Raw genomic sequence first — 25714 nt, forward strand, 5'->3', positions numbered from 1 at the left:
AACATTTTCACTGAAAAATGTGTCGTGGAATTGAAGCAAATGAAACAATAATCCACCCTCATGTCACAGAATCACAGAATGGCTGAGGATAGAAGGGCTCTCTGGAAGTCACCTGGTCCAACCCCCCTGCTCAAGCAAATCTACCTAGAGCAGGCTGCAATAATTACAGCTGACTGCAATTATTTAGTACAGAAAAACCCCAAACACTAAAACCAATTAAACAGAAACAGGTTCACTTTTTGCATTCTTCTGTATCAAGACTAGATGTATTTCACTTCATATCTCTTAGCTTTGCTTACTCAAATTGCTCTGATTCTGCTTAATTGCCAAGTGTAATAGTGATTTTAAAAGCAAACATTAAATAAAACTTAGCAAACAACCATTACTGAAAACATGTTCTAGACAATCTGTCTTAGAAGAGCTGGTTTTCTGAAACTACAGAGACTTTGCCAAACACTATTATGGATACTCAAAAGACTGTGCAAACTTAATGACATGGCATTTGGAGAAAAATCTTATTAGCACTAAAGCTTCTGCCTGATAATTTCACTTTGCTCCTTCAAAATTTTTACTGCAAATGATGATCAACTGTTTGTCATCTATGTTATTTAAACCTGTGACCCTCGTTAATTTACCAGAATTGCTTCTTTTGCATGTCAAAGATTCTCAGACTAGTTACTTGTTTCTCCCACGGTGGACAAATATGCCTTTTGGCCACAGAAGAGTTATTTGTGAGATGATGACTGGGAGTGGGCTAAAACTACCAGAGCAAAACCAGGGCAGCAGTAGGTCTGCATCATTTTAATGTTAGAACTGTTCTCAAAAAAAAAACTCCAAACAAACCTTTACAAAACGTGTGGTGCTCCAGTTTTACCTGTAGTTTCTCAACTGGATAAAAAATTTAAATAAAAACTGCTTACTTTTTTCCTACAGCAGTCTGCATGCATTTCAAGAGATGAATTATTTATTAATAGATTCAGCGCCGAAAAGCAAAGTCTGAAACACTGGAGAAGTGTGCATACATGAGCCATTTAAAGTCTAGCTCCAACTATATATTCCAGAAGTTCAGATCATTACACTAGCTGACAATACTAGACATTTAAAATGAGATACATCAGCCAAACTAGGTCTTTTACATTTTGCTTACTCTTAAAGGCACAAATGCCAGGTAACACACACAAGATCAGTGTAGAAAAATATCCTTACAACAGAAATAACAAGTGAAGACAAAACATCTACTATATCTCTTATTTCAATTTTTTTTCTGGCTGTTTGGTGCCTACCACAAATTATTTTTTATTTAATCTGCTACTATGTATTTGCAGGGGGGTGGTCCTAGGCATTACCATAGCACACATGAACAACAAGTATCATACTGCAAGACAAAGATGTAAGAGACACTTTGATTTAGTCCAACTTAATAATTTTGTCTAAATAAGCTAATCTAGGTAAGAGCAAAATCTTCTACTGTACCAGTATCATATTCTTCTTCATCTCCAATGCTGAATACTGGCTTCACACCACGGTAGGGTTTTCCTACTCTGTCACTGCTGCTGACATGTCTGCCGGCAATGAAAAGGGCAGGAGAGGGCATGGGACAGGAGAAGAAAAGTAACTTTGAAACTGATAGTCTGAGTTCCACAGTAACATATTAGCAAAATGTAAACACAGCTATGCAACAGAGAAGGACAACAGAATTTCACAAAGCTTCCTGCAAGGAAGACATGAGTGACCCATCAAGCAACTCGGTTAGTGAAAGCACATAGTTCAGTCACTTTGTGAGGCTGACTGTTGTAACAAAGAAAGTATAAAGAAATGCTGGTTTGTCTTAAAAAAACCCCAATTTCTGCTCACTTTCTCAAATGGCAACATACATTAGAGACCTGAAAACTGACAACATGCTAAGTTTCTAGCATGAAACTAAAACGTATCTGGAGAGTCAGGGCAACCTTCATAAGGATGCCAAATTCAGATGAAGCAAAAAATGAAGACTATTAACTAACATGTCTGGCAGTTTAATTTTTCTGGTTAACTCCTCAGAAGACAACAAAATGCATTAAAAACTACATAGTGGTTGTTATAAACTATTAAAACTATTAAACTATTACAAACCATGCACTGTAGTTTAAACCCTGACTTCCTGTTCATTATTTCCAGTTTGAGTCAAATCTTGAAATACTTGCTAAAACAATTCCTACTTCTACAACCCCAGCACCATTGTGATATTGATGCAAAAAATTGCATTTAAATTGTTTCTACAGATCATATCAATGACACAAATACACACAAATGAATCTTAATGTGTGACAGTAAGATTGCAAATCCTGAGATACTCTAAAGCTCCAGATCAGAATGCTGTGATTACAAGGTCACAGGTGAATTAAAAGCTCTTGCCCTCAACTGCTGAGAATGCCTGAAAAATATGAGAAAAGTCCGAAAGTTCAGAAAGCAACAATACAGGCAATTTCTTAAAAAAACAAACAGTTCTTAATTTCAGCCTTTAGAACTGGCAATGCTTAGCAGCTTTAAAAAACTCAGAAGGAAACCAAAAAACCTGCCTTGTCTCTTTCCTCCAGTTCAATCACCTCCTTCCCCATACTCTGCATTCATGTTTCCTACCAACTCTAAGCCTTGGTTCCTGTTATAATACATTCACAAACTGCAGCTTAAATGCTACTCTAGAACCAAGCTGGACAGGGAACAGGTTTAGTAACAGGTAAATTAATGCTACTACTTAGGGGTACCTGAAAGTAGAACTGAAAGTTAGAAAAGAAAACATTTTCTATGGGTAAAATTTACTAACATAAAAAAATAAGGTAAAGTTAAAAAACAAACAGAAATGTGGTCTACAATGGCACAAAAACATACGATAACATGCTCATTAGTGTTTAAGACAATAAGCATCAATGACACTGACAATTCAAGAGGGCAGTGCTTCCAGATGGTGGCTTTTGTAAATATGCTTTAGTAGTACATAACCAATTGAGTAAGAAGCAGCACATTTAAATAATGTCAAATTGAATTATACAAAGAGGGTCAAAGAGCACATCTCACTATCAACTGACCTTAGTCAGGACAACAGAGTAAACAAGAGAGTAAAAAGCTACTTTATACAATACTGGTAACATCTTAAACTAGAAATTGATTCCCTTTAACCTGTGTATGTGGAAGGCCATCATTACATGGTTACAAATTGAATGCTATGTCCTTTGGTGGCAAACCAGCCAAACAAAACATCATGGTGATAAACACAAGGTAAATCTAACTGAATGGATACAGAAAAAAATGCCATTCTAGGCTTTTAACAACTGCAATTTTAAGAAAATGCTCTTAGGATATATTGTGTGAGCTAATTTATTATTGCATCTACCCAATGAAAGAAGATGTGCAACACGAATGAAAGGAATTAGCAAAATAACCAAAGTAAAAAAACTCAGTATATCAAAACTTCTTTGTTACTAATACAGATTCATGCATCTCTGAGTTATTAAAGAGTCACCATATATTTAATATGGTATTTTAACACTTTCTCACCATATTCTAGAAACAGATCAACAAAGTGTGGGGTACAATCCCCATGATCTTTAGTATTTCTAAATTAACAAAACATATAATATGCCATTGGGCCATGCCCATTGTTCTTTTACAGAATACTGGTTAATGTTACTACTGATTTTGTGCATACAAACAGCACCTTTCTGTGATGCTTTTGTGTGAATCCGAGTGCAAATTATGTGCAAACTACTTGAAAGAAAAATTACTGAAAATTTTAAAAGTGAGTTTTTAAGGATTTTTCACTAATTTATCCAGCATTAATCCTCATACACTTCAGTGTAAGAAGGTCAAAAGCTACAGAACTCCTAAAGTATAACCAAAGTTCCAAAGTAATTATGCATGAGCTGCTCTTCAATTATCACAAGTAATTTTATAAAATAATTCACATATTGTATTTGTGAAATAATTATAAGACACTGTATGTGAGGCAAATGTGAAGGGCCTCCACATTTGCATGAAATGCAGTAATTATGTGAACAAGATGAGGTAAAACTGCAAAGCATATTTACTTATCATTTTTCTTTTCCCAGTAATGAGCATGTCTGTTTCTTTCAGCATGTTTTATCACCATGTGGTATGAAGCATGAAAACTTCAGACTTCCAAGACAGAATTTCCACATGGGTTTCGTATCTAAGTTCTGATGATGTTCTATGAAAAGTTTACTTTTCATACTTATAGTCTCTCTTGTTAAAACCTTAAGCCATAATTTGTTCAGCAATTGCTCTTGGTGTCTTCTACTAGTACAGGTTACTAATAAAATGTATATAGGAAATGACAGGTTAAAAAAATTCCATAAATAGTAAGGAAGAGAACAGAAATTACAAAGCAGAAACTAAGAGAAGAAAGCCCTGGCAATACATTTTTTTTCTTCCTTTAGTCTCTTGACCACTGCTTGTAAAAAGCAATAGTTTTAATATATTCCAAAAAAATTAAATTTATATCAAAATACGCAAGCAATCTTGTCAGTGTAACCAATGCTTACAAACATTGCAATGCCATGCTAAATACAAGAAAGGTGGTTTTAGTCAGACTACTTAATTATCAAGCTTACCGCTCCAGGCTTGGTCTGTCTGGCCAGGAAATATTGAAAGGTATTCTACAGTACATTAGGGTAGAGGACAGAACAAAAGCATTAAAAAAAAAAAAAGTAAATAAAAATCCTAGATAAATAGCTGAAATTCTCTATATTGGCAATGTATCTTCTTCAAGGAGGATGCTTGCAAATAAAAACAAGGCTTCATAAAGCAGGTAAAGAAATACACAAGGTAAAGAAATATTTGCAAAAAATTTTCTAAAAGATGCGTTTCCTATGCTACCTATGGCTCACGTGTAAGCATTACTTGATTTCACAGAATGGCTTGGGTTGGAAGGGATCCTAAATACCATTTTATTCCATGCCCTGTCCTGCACAGGGACACCTCACACCAGACCACATTGTTTACAGCTCCATCCATCCTGGCCTTGAGCATTGCCAGGGATGGGGCAACCACAGCTTCCTTGGGAAACCTGTGCCAGCGCCTCACCACCCTCACTGTGAAGAATTTCTTCCTAATATCTAATCTAAATCTCTCCTCTGAGAGGAGATCTCAAAATCTTCACGTTCATTCAATTTAGTTCTTCACACAGCAAAAGCTACTACCAAACGCTATTTAAGATTTTTTTGCCTCCAATTGTGAAAGAAAAGTAATAATGGAAATTTAGAAAAACATTTTCCAACACTAAAAGAAGGAATGATCTCATGTACCAGACTATTAAAAGCTACTCTTCATTTGGCATGTATTTTAAATCCTGCTATTAAACAAATGCTAGGTGTCTCAGATTCCTGAATACCAGTGTCTTGGTATCCAACATACACCTTCAAAGGCTGAAATTTAAGAACTACAACAGGTATTTCATTTAAAACTCTGACAGATGAAAGCTGTTATTCTTGTATTTAGTTAAGACAGGTATTTGGAATTATAGCTTCCAGATTTGGAAGTGTTCTTCAATCTTCATTCTCATTCCTTGCTGTACCTTCTGAAGACACAAAAGCCAAACAAGGGTGGATTCTGCATTTGAAAAGCAGCTTTACATGAGGACTTGAAAAAAATATCAAGATCTTCAAAAGAGGCAAATTCTATTTGGCAAGATGCAGCAAGGAAAAAAAAACAAAACAGAACAAAACCAACCAACAAAAAGTCCACACGGAATCCCACTGTCATTAATCGATTTCATTAGAGTCAGGATGGGGAGGAAATGAAATACAAATGAAATCTTGTTCACTTTTAGACTGAACACAAAATTGACACATTATAAGAAGTGAAATTAAATTACAAATTCTAGATAAACATTCAGTAAGGAGCATAGTAGGCTCCTTAGGTCACAATGAAATTATGAGGAGGGCAAGGGTAGAAAATTAAAAAACTGAATATTTGGAAGACAAGATTTTCCAAATTAGCCCAGTTTTCCCACTTACAAAATAGCCACATGAAATAGGAAGTCACTTCTGCACAGTGAGATATAAATGACACACCTGTCCACTGGAGTAGAAGTATTTTCAATAAAACTGATAACTTTCTCTTTCACATTGACAGATTTAGTCTTCAAAGCAACCGTCATTTTATTCACTAGGGACTTCATGCCTTTTCCATCACCTGAACCGTTAGGAGAATCACCCTGTAAAAGTAACTCCTCTCAGGATTAATCATAAAAAAGTATGTTATTTCATCTCAATGAATTTATTAAAAAGGAAACAGACTATAAAACAGCAATTCACATTTACTTTTTGGTACTCAGTAGAGCCTTATTTACACAACTGAGTATTTATTTAGAGTTATATAAAATAACAGCCATGATATGTGACTGAGGAAAATATCCCATAAAGCAAGCTTTACAAACTATATTACTGAGCACTCTGCTATGGACATCTAGACAAAGGAATCTTATTAGTGATACATTGCATCTAAATTAAAAGCTAAATTCTACACATAATAGATCAGCTATAGAAAAAATACAATTTTGAACTGTGCCATGAAATTGTATGCCACTTTATAGTAACTCATTCCCAGAGTGAGTAAGAGCCAGGGAAAGAGTTGCCTATTACATGTACTCTGCTGGAGAATGACTACAGCAGGTTCTTACCTACAAACTCTTGCCCTCAAGAGGATAAAAATGTTTATGTCACCTCTGACTAGACTGTGATCATAGCTTGAAATTAAACACACAAGTGAAAAGTCATAACTTGCAGTACTGCATTTTATGGAATAGAATGAGGAATGTGAAGAAAATATTCACTACACACTGTGACACACTAAAATCTCACTTACATCAACAGAGTTTATGCTATTTCTTAAGCCTGAGGTACTTGCAATCCAGTGGCCATATCCATTTTCTGGTCCTTCTACATTGATATCTGCTAAGTGCTGTTGGAGGGCTGTTAAAAGGCCATTAAAAACATTCAGAATTACACTGTTGATGAAAATATTGTATATACCCGAGACTAATCAGTAACAATTTTTTACCCACAATTCAATTAAAATAGATAAATTCAGCAACCACTGTAACAATTCCCAGCTTTTCTTTCAGTAGTACAAAGGGATTAAGATAATCTAATTATCTAATTGTCTATATATCTACCTAATATACAAATTATTTTAGTAAACATTTAGAATACAGCAGCAATTAAAAATAAATGCTTTGATTTTGAAGGCAGCTCTTACAACACTACACATATTGATTAATAATTCCTCTATCATCATATTGTAGCACAGATCTCCCCACTGTTGTAGAGTCTAATTATTTCCAGCAACATCAACTGGAATTAAACTCCTGATTTAAGAAATCACAACAGCAGTTAACAGTAATTATGAAGCATTGTCACATGAATCTGCCATCTACAGTGGCTAAAATATCAAGAATGACTAGTTGGAAGAGGGAATTTCCCCAATTCCTGCATTAATTTTTCATCACTCAGAAATTTGGGTAAGCCCTAAGAGTTAACCACATATGTGCAAGTGCACAGTATTTACTTATACAAAACAAAAACCTGACAAATGAGACCTAGTTGCTATTAATTTAGATGGTTTTTAACAAAAGTCTCAAAAATATCAACAGTGTTAAAGATAGCAAGATTTTTCAAGTCAAAGTTGATTTTTAATAAGCTTACCCATAAAGCCTCCTTTGGCAATGCTCACATACTCCTTATTTTTCTGCAACAAAAAAGATAATTCTGATCAGAGCAAAAACCTGTGGAATGAGTTTGGCAAGCATGGTAATTAAACAGGGTAATTAGTTTGTTTACCAGAAACTGTAAACTTGAGTAATGTAAAAACCAGTTCAGATCTTAAGAAGAAAATGTTTTGCCATTTACCATTAACGACACATGCAAACACCCTTTACCCCAGCTGTTAAATCAATGGCAAATTTAATTGTACCTGTAAGAAATGTGCTAACACCATGTTCATATACATATCTTCTTCTTCCCTGCCACTTCCCATGAAGCAGAGATGTTCCCCACCAGCTATGGAGCCAGACTCAATAGATTGTTTTTGTGCTTCTAACAGAGATTTTACAGACTGTGCAAATTCTGATGGGTTTTGAAGCATCTGTGGAATGAACAAACGAAAATGCTGTATGACACCAAGATGTTGTAATAAGAGTTGTGAAAGGAGAAAAGCTTTGAGAATGGTTACAGTTTGTTGATCACAAGCAAGGCAATATCAGCACTGTGCAAGTCACACACACAAGGAACCTGACAGACCTCATGTTACATAAAGAATGGTCATTTACTTCCTTACCCCACTTACTTTCCCCACAAAAGAAATACAGCTAACATTTGTTACTTTATTTCTGAAGGCATCAAGTGGAACAAGTCTTTGTAACTTTCATGTTGCATTAATTTGGTAATACAGCAGTGGGATTGCTTTCCATATTTACACAAGCTTGGGTAGAACACATTCAAACTTCTGAGATTTGAAACCCTTTAAATTACCTAAGATTTCTAGATGCCAGTAAAGTCTTCCTCTTGTTGCGTCCCCACTAAGCTTTTTCTCATTTACTTAAGCTTTTTCTCATTTACTTATCAAGATTTGGGAAAAGAAATTACAATTGAAAGAACAAGGAGGTATCTGTGATTCTTTGTACTCTCAAAAAGTTAAGTCTGGGATTCATAAAGGCCTACTATGCATGTAAAAATCATGAGTTCTATATGAAAGAGACAGAGAAAAAATGACTTTCTCAATACAGCTAAAATTTTAACCTGTATTTGTGGGGAAGGTATTTATTTAAACTTGTAAGGGAATTTTGACCTGTAACTGGATTGAGGGGGCAGGGAGGGGCCAGAAGGGATTCTCATTATCTTGTCTGTACAGTGGATTAAATGGGGAAGGACAAAGTACACAGCCTAGCCATCAGTAAGGCTGAATTTTAACTGGGGTTTTCCTAGAGATAAAGGCTGCTGCTTTATTACATAGGTCCTAAATCTCACTACTTCTAACTATAAACGAGATGGATTCCAAAGTGCTTTCTTTCCCCATTGTCACTCCTTACAATAATTTTTGTGTACTTTGCACATACAGGAATATAAAATGCACTGAAATTTCATTAATGACTTGTCATCGCAAAGATTTTTCCTTATAATATTTTTCTAGCATTGAACTTTTAAAACAAGGATGAAGCTGGTGATATTCATCCACCATGGTTCATGAAGGACCATTAATTCCAATATACAATTTAAACACACACGAACTGATCATATCTAATTTAAGATTTGTTTTCATGGACTCCTTTTTCATATACTATCAGCTATTTGTACTACTTAATAATTTAAAATGCTTATTTCTTCACTGAATATGATATTCAATTAAGGCCAGAACAGCCACATAGGACAGGGAAAATTTTTTCCCAAGTGATTTTTAATCTAGGTTAAAAACCACATTATATTGAGTTGGAAAAGACCCTTGTCATCGAGTCCAATCACCAGCCTCACACTGCCAAGCCACGTCTCCAAGTGCCACATCTACAAGTAATAAATACCTTCAGGGATGGTGACTCACCCCCTTCCCTGGGCAACCTGTTCCAATGCTTGACAAACCCTTTGGGGAAGAAATTTTTCCTAATATCCAATCTAAACTTCCCCTAATGCAACATGAAGCCACTTCCTCTTGCACTGCTAGTTACCTGGGAGAAGAGACTGACACCCATCCTGCTACAACCTCCTTCAGATAGTTATAGAAAGCACTAAGGTCACCCTTCAGCCTCCTTTTCTCTCCTATGCAATTATATTTAATATTATATTCACATATGTGTATATAATGTACTGAATAATGCATTATTTTAATTAGAGAGGTAAAGATATTAGGTACAGGATTGAGTCTAACTAAGGTATAAAAGTCTTTTATGGTGTATATCCAAATTAATCATTCCATGCAGCTTCCATAGACTGCTTAAAGTAAAATAGTTGAGGGCTAATCCAGAAGCAATGAATACACCGCTGAAATTGAAGTGATTCTGGGGGGGAAAAAAGGACAGAGAAAAACAACTGTATGCTTAATTAGGAACTCATAATCAAATAGAAAGTACAAAATCTTTATTGAAGTTACTCATCCATAGCACATCTCAGTGCCAAAAGTAATGCACTTTCTCTTTCATATCGTAAAGCAAAAATTTTAAAGAAGCAACCAAATCCTTTTCATGATATATGCCCTGTAAAAGCAGACTTATAAGACTGGCTAAGGCAAAAAAAGACAAAGAAGAAAAGTCCTCTTTTTAAACATTAATTACACCTTTCACTGGAAATTAGGACGTTAAAAAAAGATTTCTCCTTCAAGCATGATACAGGCTATAGTCTGTATGGGTTTCCATTCCTAACCAAAGAACAGGAAGTCTGAAATCCCAAATTCTAATGTCATTGAGGGCTAAACTCAGTAAAATGATGGTTTTACCATTTCCTTTAGAGAAGACAATTCTTGAAACCTTACCATCACATAGTTAGACACTGCAGTCCACAGAATAGAGCCTAAATTAAAGATGCTTTATTTTTCAAGGCAGGCATTTCTCTTCCCTTCTATCTCAGTTAGGAGTCAAACACGAGTAAAGAAACAAAAAGCATACAAACCAAATCTGAGTCTAAGTGAAATGCTGTTGATAAATGCCCAGCATTGTATTGCTCTGCAGGACGACAATCCACTACAAAGAATCTCACTCCTTCCTGAAAGAGACATTTTTAAATTTTAAAATTGCATAATTATTGGCATAATTCAATTACATTCTAATACTAATCCAATACTATAGGAACTGCTCAGAACAGATAAGAGCTATTAAAAAAATATCTTATTTCATTTGATTAAGCTGAACTTTTTCTAGAGTTACCAGACCACCAGTAGTATTCTAGTACCAGCTTTCCATTAAAACAGCAGCTTGTACAATTATATAATTTCTACTGAGAGAAAACATAGTGGGTATGAGACAATACAAGAGTCCACTGCTAATCAGCACAGCACATAAGGATATCCCACCAACTTGGACAGGATATAAACAGATGCGTAACTTTATTTGGATGAGGAAAAAACTCAAACTGTGCATGACAAAACTGGGGCCTGGAAACTGCTACAAGAAGTCAGTAGTCAATAAGACACACTGTAATCTAACTACATTATGATTCATATATGGGTCTTAAATATTTCTAGTGAAGTCCTGCATCTATATCTCCAATTAACTTCTAATGAAACAGGTTTAATCAATTTTATTTTTCTCATTTAAACCTTTCACTGACAAAAGACATATTCCTTAACAGCATTCTTCTCAAAGGTACTGAGTAGTGAGTTTTAAATTTTCCTCTACTGTAGCTACATTTGGAAAGGAATTCAAATGAATGAGATACTACTTTCAGTTCACACTCCTCCAATTCCAATTGCTGTCTTAAGCTCCCCTATGCTCATTGCTACAGCACAAATACATTGAAGACAGCAGATCATTTACAAGAGAGAAAACTTCAAGACAAAAATATTTTTCCTGAAATAGCAAATACTCATATGTTCTGTTAGCATTTAAAACTAATGGTTAGTGATCCATTCTTTTCCTTTTCTATAAAACTGGGGAGAAAAGGTTAGTTCAGTACACTAACTCCTTGTTGCTGATTTGCTTGCAGAATCTCGGACACAGAAACTGCTAGACAGAGAGCCTGGCTCAAGTCTGTGTCATCATCTTTGAGGCCCATCAAGCTGCTGCCAAAAAGACTGTGGTTGTCCTAATAAGGCAAGGAAAAAAAAAAAAGATTAACTGAAGCCATTACCTTTAGGTGTGAAAGTTTAAAATAAAACTACATCCACTAAGTTGCAAATATTAAGTTCCACACATGCATATCCTGTCTACATAGTAATTAAACTTTTGATCAACTGAAATTCTTTCTGAAAATCATGGCAAGGTCTGCACTTCCATTACAAACATGCTTGTTCATCACTTTGACCATGCCAACATGATGCAGTGCCTCTGGTATTTGTTTTTAGTTGTTTGTTTTGTTTTTTCCTCATTAAAAAATCCTCTCATACCTGTCTACACACATCAGAGGAAGTATACACAAGCCAAGGGCAATGGCTATCAAATACTTTTATTTCATTCATTCACTAAGTCAGATACCCAGAGTAAGGAAGAGCCACAAAAACAGTGCACCTGATAATAGGTTAATCTATAGTAAGAGACATTTTCCTCTTTGTTATTGCAAATACAGCTAGCACTGCCATGCAGTGTACCACAATGCAACTGTGTCAATATGAAGTTTAGCTTCATGAGCTCTTACAAGAACCTCATTTGGAAAATGAGGTGATCAGTCATGAAGTGAGAATATTACAAGGAAGCTTCTCTCTAACATGTTTCACTTAATCTTATCTTTCAAAGACCCTAAGAGTATATACAACCAGAGTAACAGCATGAAAAAAACTGTTAAAAAAAAGAATATTGCAATGAAATATTCAAAGTTACTGTCTGCAAGAGCTTAAACACTTGCCAAAAATAAGACAATTTCAAAATTACTGTTATTACCTTCCTGAAAGAAGCTGGAGTTTTGCTACAGTAATACTGTGCCAAAGAGAAAAGATCTTCTATATCCTCTAAATCGAGATTGGCTGGTGATGTTTCTAAGAATTCTGAGACAAACAACATAAATGCAACACTATTTCAGACATGGAAACCAAGCAACCTAGATCATAAAAGAACTTATTTTTAATAAGGCATAACAATCTAGTATATTGATTAAACATGAATATTGATCCACTCTCCAGATGAAAAGTGAAGATACAGGAAATACTCCTTATCCACAGAAAGCATATGCTTTTTGCTAGATGTTCAAACCTTCTACGCAAATTGTTTTTTACCAGATACTTACTTCTGTATAGCTTTAGCTTTCAGTATTTATTCTAAGTCAGCTATTTTTCTAGAGCTCTGACCAAAAGAATCCTTTAAAATGTCTACTTAATCAGTACCACTGTTCTCTGCCCAGGATAACCCAATGGTGTAGTTCCGCAAAGACACAAAATTCCAAGAATTCTCATTTTGAATTACTAGAGATTATTAATCATATTGTATCATGTATGTAAAAAAAGTACAAAGGCAAGAGTTAAAATTTCCACTGCAATTTAATGCATTTTCTATAAAAAAATGAATTAGGCACAAATTAAGTGCGCATGAAGATAATCCAGAAAATGCAACAAGTGCAGTAGATTTAAAGAAGGATTTGACAGCTGTTGTTTTGGGCTTAGAAAGACCAGTTCCTGATTATTGTTTCCAATACTTCAAGCTGAAGTATAAAACTAGGTGTGGGAGTACTAAAAGAATAGGAAAGAAGGTCAAGGACAGGCCAGCAAAAGAACAGTAAAAAAGGAATTACTGGGTGAAGGGATTAATTAATGACAAAAATCACGCAGAAATAATCTAGCTCTTTAGCAACAAAATACAGTTTATAAAAATACAGTAATAAATGGGGATTATAGTATATAGTAAATAGTTCACTAGCAGCTATGTAAGAAAAGTACTTACTTATCATTTCTTCTTTATCTGATTCTTGTGCTAAGATAACGTCTCTGAAAACAGTAAAGTCACAGGCATAGATTAAGTCAGTAAAACCAAAATGAAACAAACCTGGATTAAAACAGTGTCAGCAAAGTATGTCCCACAGAATGAACTATACACTTACTTTGCATTGACAAGGATGATCAACATTAGGAAATAAATAAAGAATGGATCTGCTTGTTGTAGATATCCATCCCATATTGCCTGAGTGACTTCAGCTGAACAGTAGTAGGAGAAGAGGCTTCCAAGCTAAAAATTTGGAAAATAACATGAGAAAAAGCAATTAGCAAACTTATGAGGAATACATTTTTAACAGAAATACAAGATACCTAAAAGAAAATGAACTCAATGAAATTATGATAAAACCTACATCTGCACAGTGTACTGAAGGATGGTTCTAACCTCAAAACCAGTTTTTAATGGAAATAGTGTACAATAGAACAGATAATCTGTGAATAAATATGACTATTGTGAAGGCAAAGTTAGCTGCACATTGTTAGTCTTTCAAATTCAATCACAGATAACACAATCAAGCTAGAGTACTGTTTAGCTCAAAGCCACTGCTAAACACCAATTATACCAACAAGACAATCATAAGAGAACATATTTACTCAAATAGCATAGCAATTAGGGCTTTGAAAGGATCCTGCAAACATAATTATTTTTATTTTCCACAGTAGAATTGGGCTAATTTAACACAGTTGCACATTAGTTTGACATCACTTACTTAGCATTACATTATGATGCTTTATGACTGAGTAATTAAACATTTGCAAGTATCAGAAAATTTTCATTACTGTTGAAGAAACTCTTTGCCTGCTCCCATGCTCCCAGTCTGAAAATATACCCTCTCTGATATACAAAGGTCAAAGCAGATAAAAGGTGCAACTTACTATACATGCCAGAAAACATTTACAATCACACCTAACTCAAATGCATACCACTTGACTTCACTAGGGTCTTACTGAACTTGCTGATGCACACAAATTCAATACCACCACAGCTATAGATTTGTAAAGCTTTGTATCTGTTTTAAAACATTATCTTGGAATATTTCAATGCTTCCCAGAATAGTTTTATAGCAAAAGATAAAAATATCTATTCAACTCTGACTCAAACGCAACTGAAGACAAAACGTCCATGAACAAGATGACAATGGCAGGCCTCTGTTTGTTGCTTATGTACTTCTAAGCATTAGTGATATACCTATATAGACTGAGATTTTTCACAGATGAAGCAGGGAATTTTACTGTAATCTCATTATATAATATGAAACTTAAGATTTTTTCCTAAAATTGTACACCAGGAAGCATGGTGTTGAGGACTGGTAGCTACACCAGCTTACTTCACTACCACCTTTCAGAAAGAAGATTATTTTTCTAATTGGGTTCTTCCAAAATGCTAATAAACAACTTCTAAGAATTTTGTATTTACTAAGGAAAATTCTATTTAAAAATGGAAGTTTAGTGGCAAAAAAAAAGACCTAATTTCTCTTTTGAAGGCTCATCAGACTGGCAAAAGGCAGATTTTGAGAATATGAAAATTTTTCCTAGACACATTTTCATACTAAAATTGTCAGCAGCCTTAAAAAAATAAAACCCAAAACCAAAAAATAAACAAACAAAAAACCCCATCCAAATACAGACCTCAAAGTTTAATAATTAATTAATTCTTCTTCAACTGAAAATACACAACGTTGAAAAAAAATTTACATAGTAAATGAGTATGCAAGAAGAACCTAGGAGAGTTCATGGGTCAAAGCCTTCTCTATTAGATTACAGACTTTACCTTCGCAAGCACAGTATCATGATTTTGTATTGCATATACTAAGTAGCACTGAAACAAAAATTCTGTTGTAGTCCTGCTACACAAACTTCATAAAAAATGATTGAGGTAATCATCTTTGTAACTACCCACAATCTGAGGCAGTTTTGAAGAGGAAATAACTATTGCTTTAAAAGTTGTAAAATATACGTGCCTAAATTCTAAAAGACATACATATATATGTGTGTAGCAGGGAGATTTTTAAAACAATTCATACTTCAGTTTTAAAAGACTGGTCAGACTGATGTTTACCCATATCTGCAACATACAGCTGCCCACAATCAAAACAAACATCAGAGCTTCTTATTTTTTGAGTATGTCAGCTGCTTTCTAACTTCCTTAGTCCAAGAAGTTCCTAACATCAGTGGCTCAATAAGGACCCACCCAATACAGTAAGAAGGAGACATTAACAAGACCTCATACCTCATGCTAAACACTAAAGACAAAAAGCCCACACTATATGAAAACATGCAATTTGTTTTAATGTACACAGTTCTAATTGCTTGTACTATTCTTCCATAAACTGGCAACACACACTTAAATTTTAACGGAATTTTTTTTTCATTATGTTATTATGTTTCCCTACTTTCACTTTATTACCCAGTTGAGTGCATATGAATCTGGAGTCATCTTCTTGGTATCAAGAAAGGAGCAGAGTTCAGGTTCATGGTACTGAAGCAACAGTCTAAATAGATGAAAGGGCCTTCCCTTCATAAAACAATCCCTAAAAAGTAGCAATGAAAAGAATAAACTTCCTGTAATATTGCAGTTTTCAGACTTGCAGTAGCAATTCTTTACTATCAGTGATTACATAATTTCCTGTACATTGCTCTTTTAATTCACAGGGACTGATCATGAAGTCAACTAGCCTCTAGAGTCAAGAGACCAACCAACCAAATCAAAACAACAAAAACACATAACACTAAATTAACAAGGCAGCAGAATGAAATACTGTCAATGCTTGACAGATTATATAATACAGAAGTGTTTACAACAGATTGAAATCTCAAAACAAGGCAAGCATGGTACCAATGGAGCAGAGATTTGCATCTATTATAAACTGACTGTATTTCATTTTCTCACTCATGAGGAAAAAACAGTCCACATCTCATTGAAACACCACCTAGATTCCTACAGAGAAGCTCAAATACCAGATACTCTGCAAGCCTTCTACAGCTGAAAGCACATGAGTTATGTGATCATAACGCCACTATCACCAGACAGCTCACAGAGTGTTTAAGAGTAGAAAGGGAAACGAGCTGAATCAAGTGACAGAACCAATAAATGCTTCCTTCCACAACAGCAAACATACATTTTTCATATTTTGGGCTTATATCCATCAGCCAGGCTGGAATCTCCTCTCCAGGCAATCAGAATAAGATCTTTAATTACAGACTATCCAGGCTTGCTGAAGCGTCACGGTGCTCCAACATACTTAACTTACTTTAGTGAGAGCACAACATAACAGCATGAAAAGCTCAAATTTAGTATTTGTCATTACAAATATTTAGCAACTTAAAAAATAATTTCAGTCCCAACTCAATAGAGCGTATGAAAAATATCAAAATATTAACTACTTCTAAAGAAATTTTGAGACTTAACTAGTGCTTATGAATTACCATTTCTGAAGGGATAGAAGTATTTTAGATCCCAAAAATGCTAGGAAAGGGAATGAAAAACCACTTTTATGTAACCTACATGAATTAGTTAATAAACAAATGTTTTTGATATTACATGAAAGGATAGTTCTTTAAAAGGCATATTGAGTCTAGATCAGTCACACGCTAACTCTTTGCAACTAACCCAACTAACTCTTCTTAAACCAACGTAATCATCTCCTGGATTTCAAACCAACAGGTACTGAAATTTATGATCATATGAAAGAAAGAATCTGACAACATGGCTACAAACAGTGCTACCCTAGCCAAACCAAACATGAACAACTTTCAGAGAATCCTTCTACTGCCAATAAAAATAGTACATATGGAAAAGAAAGAGTTTTACCTTGGAATGAATTTATTCATGATAGCATAGAAGCAGTTGTACAAATCACTGCGAGGCAAATGAAGGTGCACCAGAGGTTTGAGGAGATGTATCCAGCCAAGGCAAGAATTGTATTTAACATTGCGTGATTTACAATAAAAAGTAATTACAGACTCAATATCCAAAATTAATACTGACTTCTCTTCTTCTGGCACTGACAACTGGTCTGAAATAGGCACAGTAATATCAACTGTGTTAAAGGCTTTTCAAAGAAATTGAATGAGATTATTTCATAGCACAATTGCACCAATGGAGACTGATCAGGGAAAAAAAAAAAAAAAAAAAAAAAAAAAAAAAAAAAAAAAAACCAACAAAACCGGACAAACAAAAGCTGGCTATTTGGATTAGATTCTTACAGAAAGGAATTAAAAAAGGTATCAAAATACAAGTGAATTTATAAAAGGATAGGACATTTAAATACTGCAACAACAGGATGAAAGAAGTTTGAGGATTCTAGGATCAATATGAAAGAAGGAGGTAGATTCTTATAATGCACAGAATGCTCCTTTTCTAGTCCTATTTGATGTACTTTGCACACAACTTAGGCTCAACTCTACAACAAAATTCCTTTGAATTTCAACCCACGATGCATACCTTCAATTCCTCAAAAGTTGACTGACATGTAAATTTATCCAAATCAGAAGTTTGAGATCAACTAGGCTTACAGACTTAAATTTTAGCATTAACTTATAAATCACATTTTTTTATGTCAAGGATGGGGGAAGAGATATAGTGGTATGGTGATGAATAGTAGAGATGTAGTGTGTATAATGTACACACTGAATTAACATAGTGGCATTAGATCTCTTGGAAACATCTTTCCTCCTCAGCTTCAGGAAGACCATGAGTCTCATTATTGTTAATAATTTTTTTTATTACAAAAGTCTTTAATACTTTCCCATCAAAGCCAGTCAATATATGGCATTCCTTTTCTCTACCTTTCAGAAAAATGAAACAGTACATAAAACCCACATCCCAAATGAGGATAGATATACTTCAAATCTGGAGATTACTTGCTTTGCTAAAACATTGAAATAGAGACACTTAATCCAAGAAAAAAATGAAGTCTCCATATAACATTCTTTCCGAAGTAACTATACATTTGTTCCCTTTATCAATTTAAATCCTTACATATCAAAAAAAATTGCCAATAAATACAAAAAGAGAACTATCAGCCACTGAAGTGCTTGATTTTGTAAGTTACGAATATAATCAGGACATTTTGCATCTTCTGAAGAGAGACTGTGATTAAATAAGAGTGGTAATTCCACCCCCATCTCTTTCCTTTACAGGACACAGAGAAGGAAAATAAGTCCTATTAGATTTTAGGGCTAGAAAGTGTAGAAAGGCATTTCAGAAATGGTAGGTATGTATACATGCACCAACTCTATCCTCTGCCTTAAATTTCAGTTGTACAAAAATAAATAAAGTGATAGGTAATAAAACAGAAGATTCTCTTATTGAAATCGTGAGATGTATCTTGATTTATGAGTCAGCACTGATGCCGTCAAGTGATCACTGATATCAGTGCTGTCGCATCATGTCAGGGGTTTGACCAGTTCTGTGATGAACCGCCAAGCAGATCCTCTGGCAGCTCCTTGCAGACATACCAGAGTATTATTTCCTTTGTCTTGGCAGCACCTTGCTTGCACAAACAGCCTTTCTTTTTCACTAAAAATGCTATTAAAAAGTATCTATCTTTCTTTAAAATTGTTTATGAAGTCCAAAATGTTTAATATATTTCTTCTCTCAAATGTTACATGCATTTTTGTGCTACAGCAGGTTTTCACATTAAAAACAAGGCTTTCCACAATTAATAACTTGAAGGACACTAGACAAAGAATGTCTGCTTTAAAAGATGGAGCTTGGAAAACAATTACCATTTTTTTTTCATCTTACAAAGCTCTCTGACTATGCAAACTATCACTTACAAGCTAATACTGTAAACTCCCATGATGTCACCCCCCTCCCCCCCCCCCCCCAGTCTGTGTACAGGTAAGACACTTTTGTTTTCTTACAGTTTCTTAATGATTTTTATCTGCTCTTTCATCTTCCTCCTCAAAGCTTCCCCCAAAATGTAAACACCATTCAGATAATTTAATTGAAATAAAGTCTTAAGACAACTGAGAATACAGAAGTTTTCAAACCGATGATCTAAAAGTAACACAACTTACCAATTAGCTCTTGGCAATCCTTGTGAATTATACTCTGCTCAGGTAAGTCTAAGGAACCATCCCAGGATGCTAGGCTGTCCCCCTTTCCTACAACATTAAGTGCAATCTGAAAACAAAAATACAAAGCCCTCTAAACATTTTAGTGTCTTTCTACAGTTGCTCAATTCCTGAACTCAGCAATTAAAAAAAAAAAAAAAAAGAAAAAAAAAAAAAGAGAGAGAACTATTCTTAAACTGATTCAACACAGATGCATATTAAATTTCCAGTACTACATCTCTTCTGCTGAGATGCCCAGCAATTAAATCTTTTACCTCAAATGAAACACAACTTCAAATACTTCCTGCTTCTGAATTTAAGCTCATATTTACCATCCAGACTTTAGCCCTTAGATCAGCAGGTAATTGCCTTCCTTGAATGATGTTTCTCACAGTTTCAAGATCACAACCTCCTTCTTCTAGAGCGTCTGCAAGATCTTTTATCCTAAAATAACGAGATGTAATTTTAAAAATCAATTCTACTATTTTTCAATGTTTATGTAGACTGAAGGCTACTGTCAAGAAAATCCCACACATATGCAAATATATAAGACAACTTGGAAATTACTAAAAATAAATACTTGCAATATGTTATTTATTCCTCTACTTTAAAGCTGCTTTTTCAACTTGTAGTTCCATTCATCTTCCGTACAAGAAAAATGAAGTTTGCTTTTTTGTTTTCATTAAGTGACAAGGTTGCAAAATGTATAATAAAAATGCAAATTCAGTTGCAGTATACAACTTCCAGCAACTTTCAATTTCAGCAAGCTTTCACACATACACACAAAGCAAACATTACACCTAAATTAGACGGTGGAGTTATTTTAAACAAAATATTAGATGTTCTAGAAAACAGAACACTTATTTAAAAGTTTTAGAACATTCAGCTTTTTTCTGACCTCACCTTTCCCTGAAATGGGAAAAGACCTTTTAGTCAAACTCACATTTATTTAACTAAACAGTTCTAGTATTTTAAGTGTGGACATATGCACAAAAAATAACAGAGAGTAGCAAAATACACAAATTGACAAGACAATAATGATTGCTGTATTGACGATTGCTGGGGTTTGGGATAAGACAACAAAAGTTCATAAGCATTACAGACAAAAAGGAATTCAGCATTCAGGAATGATTACTTTATAATCTCTCTTAATAGCTTCTGCAGACTGGTTCAATGTTTCCATGCTGTCAGTAATGGGAGAACCTCATCTGATGATTTCAGGATTTCAATTATCATGCAGCAGAGTAGTGGCAAAACAGGTTCACTGGAAAAATAGCAATGGCAGTGACACATAGGTCCTGTAGGCAAAACTCCCTTGCTATATCCTCTTAATTCCTCTCTACTTGCTCTGACATCTGCCTTAAAAAAGGCTTTGTTTCAGATACCTGGGGAGGTAAACACACATCCAGGGGTTTATAGCCAGAGCAAAACAAAGAACACAATTGTCTCTCCAGGACAGATATTCACATGGGAAGATGTGTTCCTGGTAAATAATACATCTACTTACACATATGGAATAACAGATGTAAAAATCTTATCAGCAGAATTCTCAGTTACTCCATGATTATGATGTAGTCAACTCAATCAGCCACAGAAAAAGAATGTCATCTGCTGAACTCTTATCTACTTTAATTTCCATACATACACAACTAACTCCTCAATATAAAACTTCATAAGTTTGTTCTCCTGAAAATTTAAAACACACATTTCTGATTTTCTAAATAACATCCTTTAGGACAAATAGATTAAAATCTCAGATCTCGGTATACCTCATACCTCAGGAAAAAGGTATGCAGATATTTAACTAGCTTTACTCAAGACTTCTCAAAAGTATTTACAGGTCTGAAGAGTAAGCTTTTTCCTTGCATTGTATCAGCCAGTTTCTTCGTCACTACTTTTTGGTTTGCCTTTTAAATCATATTTCAAATATACACTGAGGCACAACTCTATTTTCGTCAAGTAATTTGCAAATTTGGATGAAAGAAAGCACAGATTACAAAGAGACTGATTTGCCTTATTTTCTCACATTTCTATTACACAAAAAGAAAAAAAAATCTCAACATCTGTTTTTGTATAGGGCTACAGGTTGCACAGGTTGCCAATTCCTTTCCTGAGACAGAAATGGAGGGGAAATGGAGGGGAAGCAGAATATGGAAGCACACTTGCACTACCATCACCTATCCTGTTATCCAGTTGTGTACATAATGGTCAGTGCCTGAAAAGTTAAATGAATGGATCAGCTAGCCTTGGATAAAAATCAAGTATTTCCAGGACATTTACACAGAGACCTCCTAGCTCTCAGAAGAACTGTATGAACTCTAGGATGATCTAGCTTCAACAGAAGCCAAAATCAAACATCAGCTGGAGAGAATGAGGTGCTCTTAGACATATTGCACATTTCTGTGAATATTGTGTATGAAAAACAGACCAGAGAGCAATAGTCAGACCTTGAATTACAGCATACAAAATACAATCAGTTGTTACAACTATATTTAAGAATTAAACAGGTATGTAGAAATGAATGCAACAGATGCGTACACGTTCCATTTCAAGCAGAAATTCTGTGTCACCCAAAGAAACTATTTTGAGAATAAAAAAGTAATTTTTACTTGAAACAACACTTAAAACTACATCTACACTAATTACAGAATCATCTGGCAAAGACTGTTTCACAAACCCACAAGTACTAATTCTACCAGTAACTAGTATCCAGCATTCAAGAAGCTGTGCATGGGCTAACACCAACTTAACGTGTTATCTACAAATGTCTGCTTCTGCTGCTTGACAATATATTACCATTTGCAAAAACTTCTTCCAAGTACTGTCACCCCCACTCTCTACACTGTAAAGATGAGAGGCAAATGCAAGTTTTACTACCTCATCTCACAAAGCAAGACACTGACACGTCCATCTGTCACATGAAAAGATGTGATGCATTGCCAACAAGGAGTTAAATAACAGCAAGGGGAGAAATGCTTTGCTCTGCTGTGTTTGAATTAGGTGCTCATTTTCTCCATCAACTGCAAGATTACTCACAGGTTGTAAGTAAGGACTTTTCAAAGATTAAGTAAATTATTTTCTAGTAAACTTTCTATTCAGGCTAACTTGCAAAGTACAAAACATGAAAGTGATTTCAACACTTTAATGCATGTCCACTCACTGTATTTTACCTTACTTCTGTCAGTTGTTCTATAAATATTCCAGTAAACTGCTAGCAATCTGGATCCTTGTTTTTCATGAGAGGAGAGCTCCTAGGAAGTCTTCTGTTCACATGGACAATTATTACATGTATTTTGAATAGAAAGCTGCACTTCTCCCTGTGGGCAAACTCCTCCAGACCTGAACAACTGTACTTTCTGCTCTGCCATGGCTTCACTACCTGTTTCTAGGTGTTACTCCAAATTTTGGCTAGATGTGCAGAATTCCAGCCTACAACCAAGCCATGGCTTGAAACAATAAATTCCTCACATGATTCATCATTCCCACTGTTCAAAATGTTGTAACACAAAATGTTCCTATTAGTGGATCTGCAGTAAATTTCCATACTTACAGAAGGATCTCTTAAATTCATGCCAGTCTGGTGACATATTATAATCAATAAGTAGCTATCTCCACAAATATTAAACAGGACCTTTTGTAACTTAAGGTGTGTAAGCTGGTGGCAAAAAAAATTGATCAGCTGTTGGGAATTCAGATTAAGCCACTTCTTCTAAGTATTATTTATACATGACTGAGATACTTGGTAATAATCACTCATAAATACTAGTGAAGGGATTAAAAGTGTGGGAATGTGAACAGCAGGGAAAAGATAATAGTAAGTGATCAAGAAACTACATAAAGTATTAAGAATACTACAATCAATTTCATACATTTATAGAAGCTATTATTATGGTTTCTACTTTTAATTCAGGATTTTCCTGACTACCAGGAAAAAGCCTCAACAAGAACTATATTGAATTGAAATTAATGAGTGTTTATTAGCTATTGAAAACAAACAAAAATGAAGCCCTCACATTTGCTTCAAGATATCCAATGTATCCAGCATGTCACTGAAACATCTTTTATTTTCCAACAGAATTTTGGAGAAAAAAAAATTCCCTGACGTTCCTTCTTCAATTTCATGCTTAATTGGAAAAGACTTTTCTATTAATGGGCTTTCAGAAGAAATACTTCGTCTCCAAGTATTAATTAGCCAGATTGCGAGAATGGGAAAGATATATGGGGACTACATTTGTCACCCTGTTGTCTTAGGCAGTTGCAGTGCATTTTGGGATCCACAAGATGAATTATTCCAATGCAAAGTTAAATGCACAGGAACAATTCCATCTGCGGTTACAGTTATATTTAGTTACTTCAGGTCCTAATTTCCCAAGTACAGATCTTAAAAATTACTCCTTGATCAAGTTTCCTGAAGCTTGAGTATTAAACAAACATCTGCAAAAAGGTTTTATAAACTAATTCATAACCATTAATCTGTCTGAAAATCTGAACAAGAAAAATAAGGTTCAAATCAGCAGTTTCCTTGATAAATAAGGCAAGAAAAGTCTATAACTTTCAATTACAAACATTTTAACTAATAACCATCTTATTAAGACCTTCTTATTTGCATCTGTACAGTCTACTGACTAGACACATTGCATTGACTGAAATTATGATTAAAATAAACAAATAAGCAGGCGAAAAAAAATATTTTACAGCAGTTTGAAAGCAGCCTTTGTGTTTCACAGCATTCTTAGCTTTGGACAGATTTGCCTTCCAGAACAAAACAGTGCTAGAAATTTCTCAAATTAGCTTTTGAGTATATGTCAAATAGCTCAAAAGAAGCATGTAGCAAACAAGGCCTATGATTTAAAAATGATTTTGTTACTTTTTAAATCAAAAGTGATGATAACTTCCTGTATTTACTGAAGAAAACAAATTACACTCATGTTTCTCTATACATAAGTTTGGGGTGGTGGTGATGCTGGGTTTTCTTTTTAATTTTATTTTATTGTGTAGTGGCAAAGTTCCCTGGTTTTTGTTGAGCAAAACACCCAGCAGTCAGTACAGATGTTGGGGGGTTTAATTCATAATTAGTTTGTGACACTTTACCCCCACCCAAATCACTTATACTGGCACTGCATGAAAAGTTAATGCTGAAAAAAACAAACAGGGAATTTTATGTTGGTGAACACATCTGGATTCTACACATTCAAGGTGCTGCAACAGCCTCTGAACAGAAAATTTCATCTGCCTTTTAATCCTCCAAAGGAAGTGAACACAGAATCAGCACTGCCAGTTTTGCTCCCAGTAAAGCTCAGGCATATGCATCACTATATGCATTATATGTTTGGGTACTTTTAAAATTTGAAATCCTATATACTTCAAAATATGACAGTGTAGTAATTTACGCCAACAACCTTCAACAACAACTGCTCACAACACTGAAATATGAATACAAGACAATGCTTTAAATCCATTAACAAAAAAGAAAATACTACACTGAAATTGGCTTTTAAACAAAAAACAAAACAGGAAAAAAACCCCAAAAAGCCACGTGAAGTTTATAAGCAAGCAATAAGGAATGCAACTTTGTCATTCACAGATCTAGTAACAGGATGCACTGTCACATATTAGTGTAGCATTTAAGCATAAAATTCTAATTGTTCCCATAAAGACTTAAATCTGTTTTAACAAATGCCTTCAAGTTTGCGTTTTCTAGTGCCATCAGTATAGTTTACTATAGTTTTGAAGCTGCCAAACAGAATATCAGCAATGCAGGCTGTGCCTTGAAATGTGTCTGGAAACACACTCGTCCTCATCCATAACATAAATCCTAGAGAAGTTTGTTGTGATTCCATTATTAGTAATGAAAGTCATCTGAAGTAATTTTTCCAGAGGTATTTGAGGTATGGTTCTTATTCAATGTCCAGGGTTATATTTCAAAGTATCAAGAGTGCACTGTCAGTGAGTCCACCCCCCGCTGTAATTATATGGCCCAACAGTCAGGTCTTTATTTAGAAATAATGCTTATGCAATACTGCTCATAGAAAGAGCTTCA

At 34.7% G+C, this 25714-nt stretch overlaps 1 protein-coding gene across 3 annotated transcripts in view; it reads right to left on the bottom strand.

The window, feature by feature from the left end:
* Positions 1–25714, bottom strand: part of TBC1D23 (TBC1 domain family member 23) — a 31522-nt gene that overhangs the window by 4709 nt on the left and 1099 nt on the right. The window contains exons 2-17 of one of the 3 annotated variants that reach the window (XM_062515445.1): positions 20007–20118; positions 19639–19744; positions 17426–17630; positions 16022–16145; positions 13722–13846; positions 13565–13608; positions 12572–12675; positions 11658–11780; positions 10650–10742; positions 7969–8139; positions 7701–7743; positions 6862–6968; positions 6069–6211; positions 4608–4652; positions 2586–2588; positions 1474–1562 (exon numbers count right to left, since the gene is read on the bottom strand). In XM_062515445.1, coding sequence (XP_062371429.1) covers positions 1474–1562; positions 2586–2588; positions 4608–4652; positions 6069–6211; positions 6862–6968; positions 7701–7743; positions 7969–8139; positions 10650–10742; positions 11658–11780; positions 12572–12675; positions 13565–13608; positions 13722–13846; positions 16022–16145; positions 17426–17630; positions 19639–19744; positions 20007–20118 — 1637 coding nt within the window. The remainder of the gene's footprint in view (positions 1–1473; positions 1563–2585; positions 2589–4607; positions 4653–6068; positions 6212–6861; positions 6969–7700; positions 7744–7968; positions 8140–10649; positions 10743–11657; positions 11781–12571; positions 12676–13564; positions 13609–13721; positions 13847–16021; positions 16146–17425; positions 17631–19638; positions 19745–20006; positions 20119–25714) is intronic. The other 2 variants (XM_062515447.1, XM_062515446.1) reach the window with 2 other exon arrangements.

The sequence above is a fragment of the Cinclus cinclus genome, chromosome 2, assembly GCF_963662255.1.
Source record: "Cinclus cinclus chromosome 2, bCinCin1.1, whole genome shotgun sequence".
Taxonomy (NCBI): domain Eukaryota; kingdom Metazoa; phylum Chordata; class Aves; order Passeriformes; family Cinclidae; genus Cinclus; species Cinclus cinclus.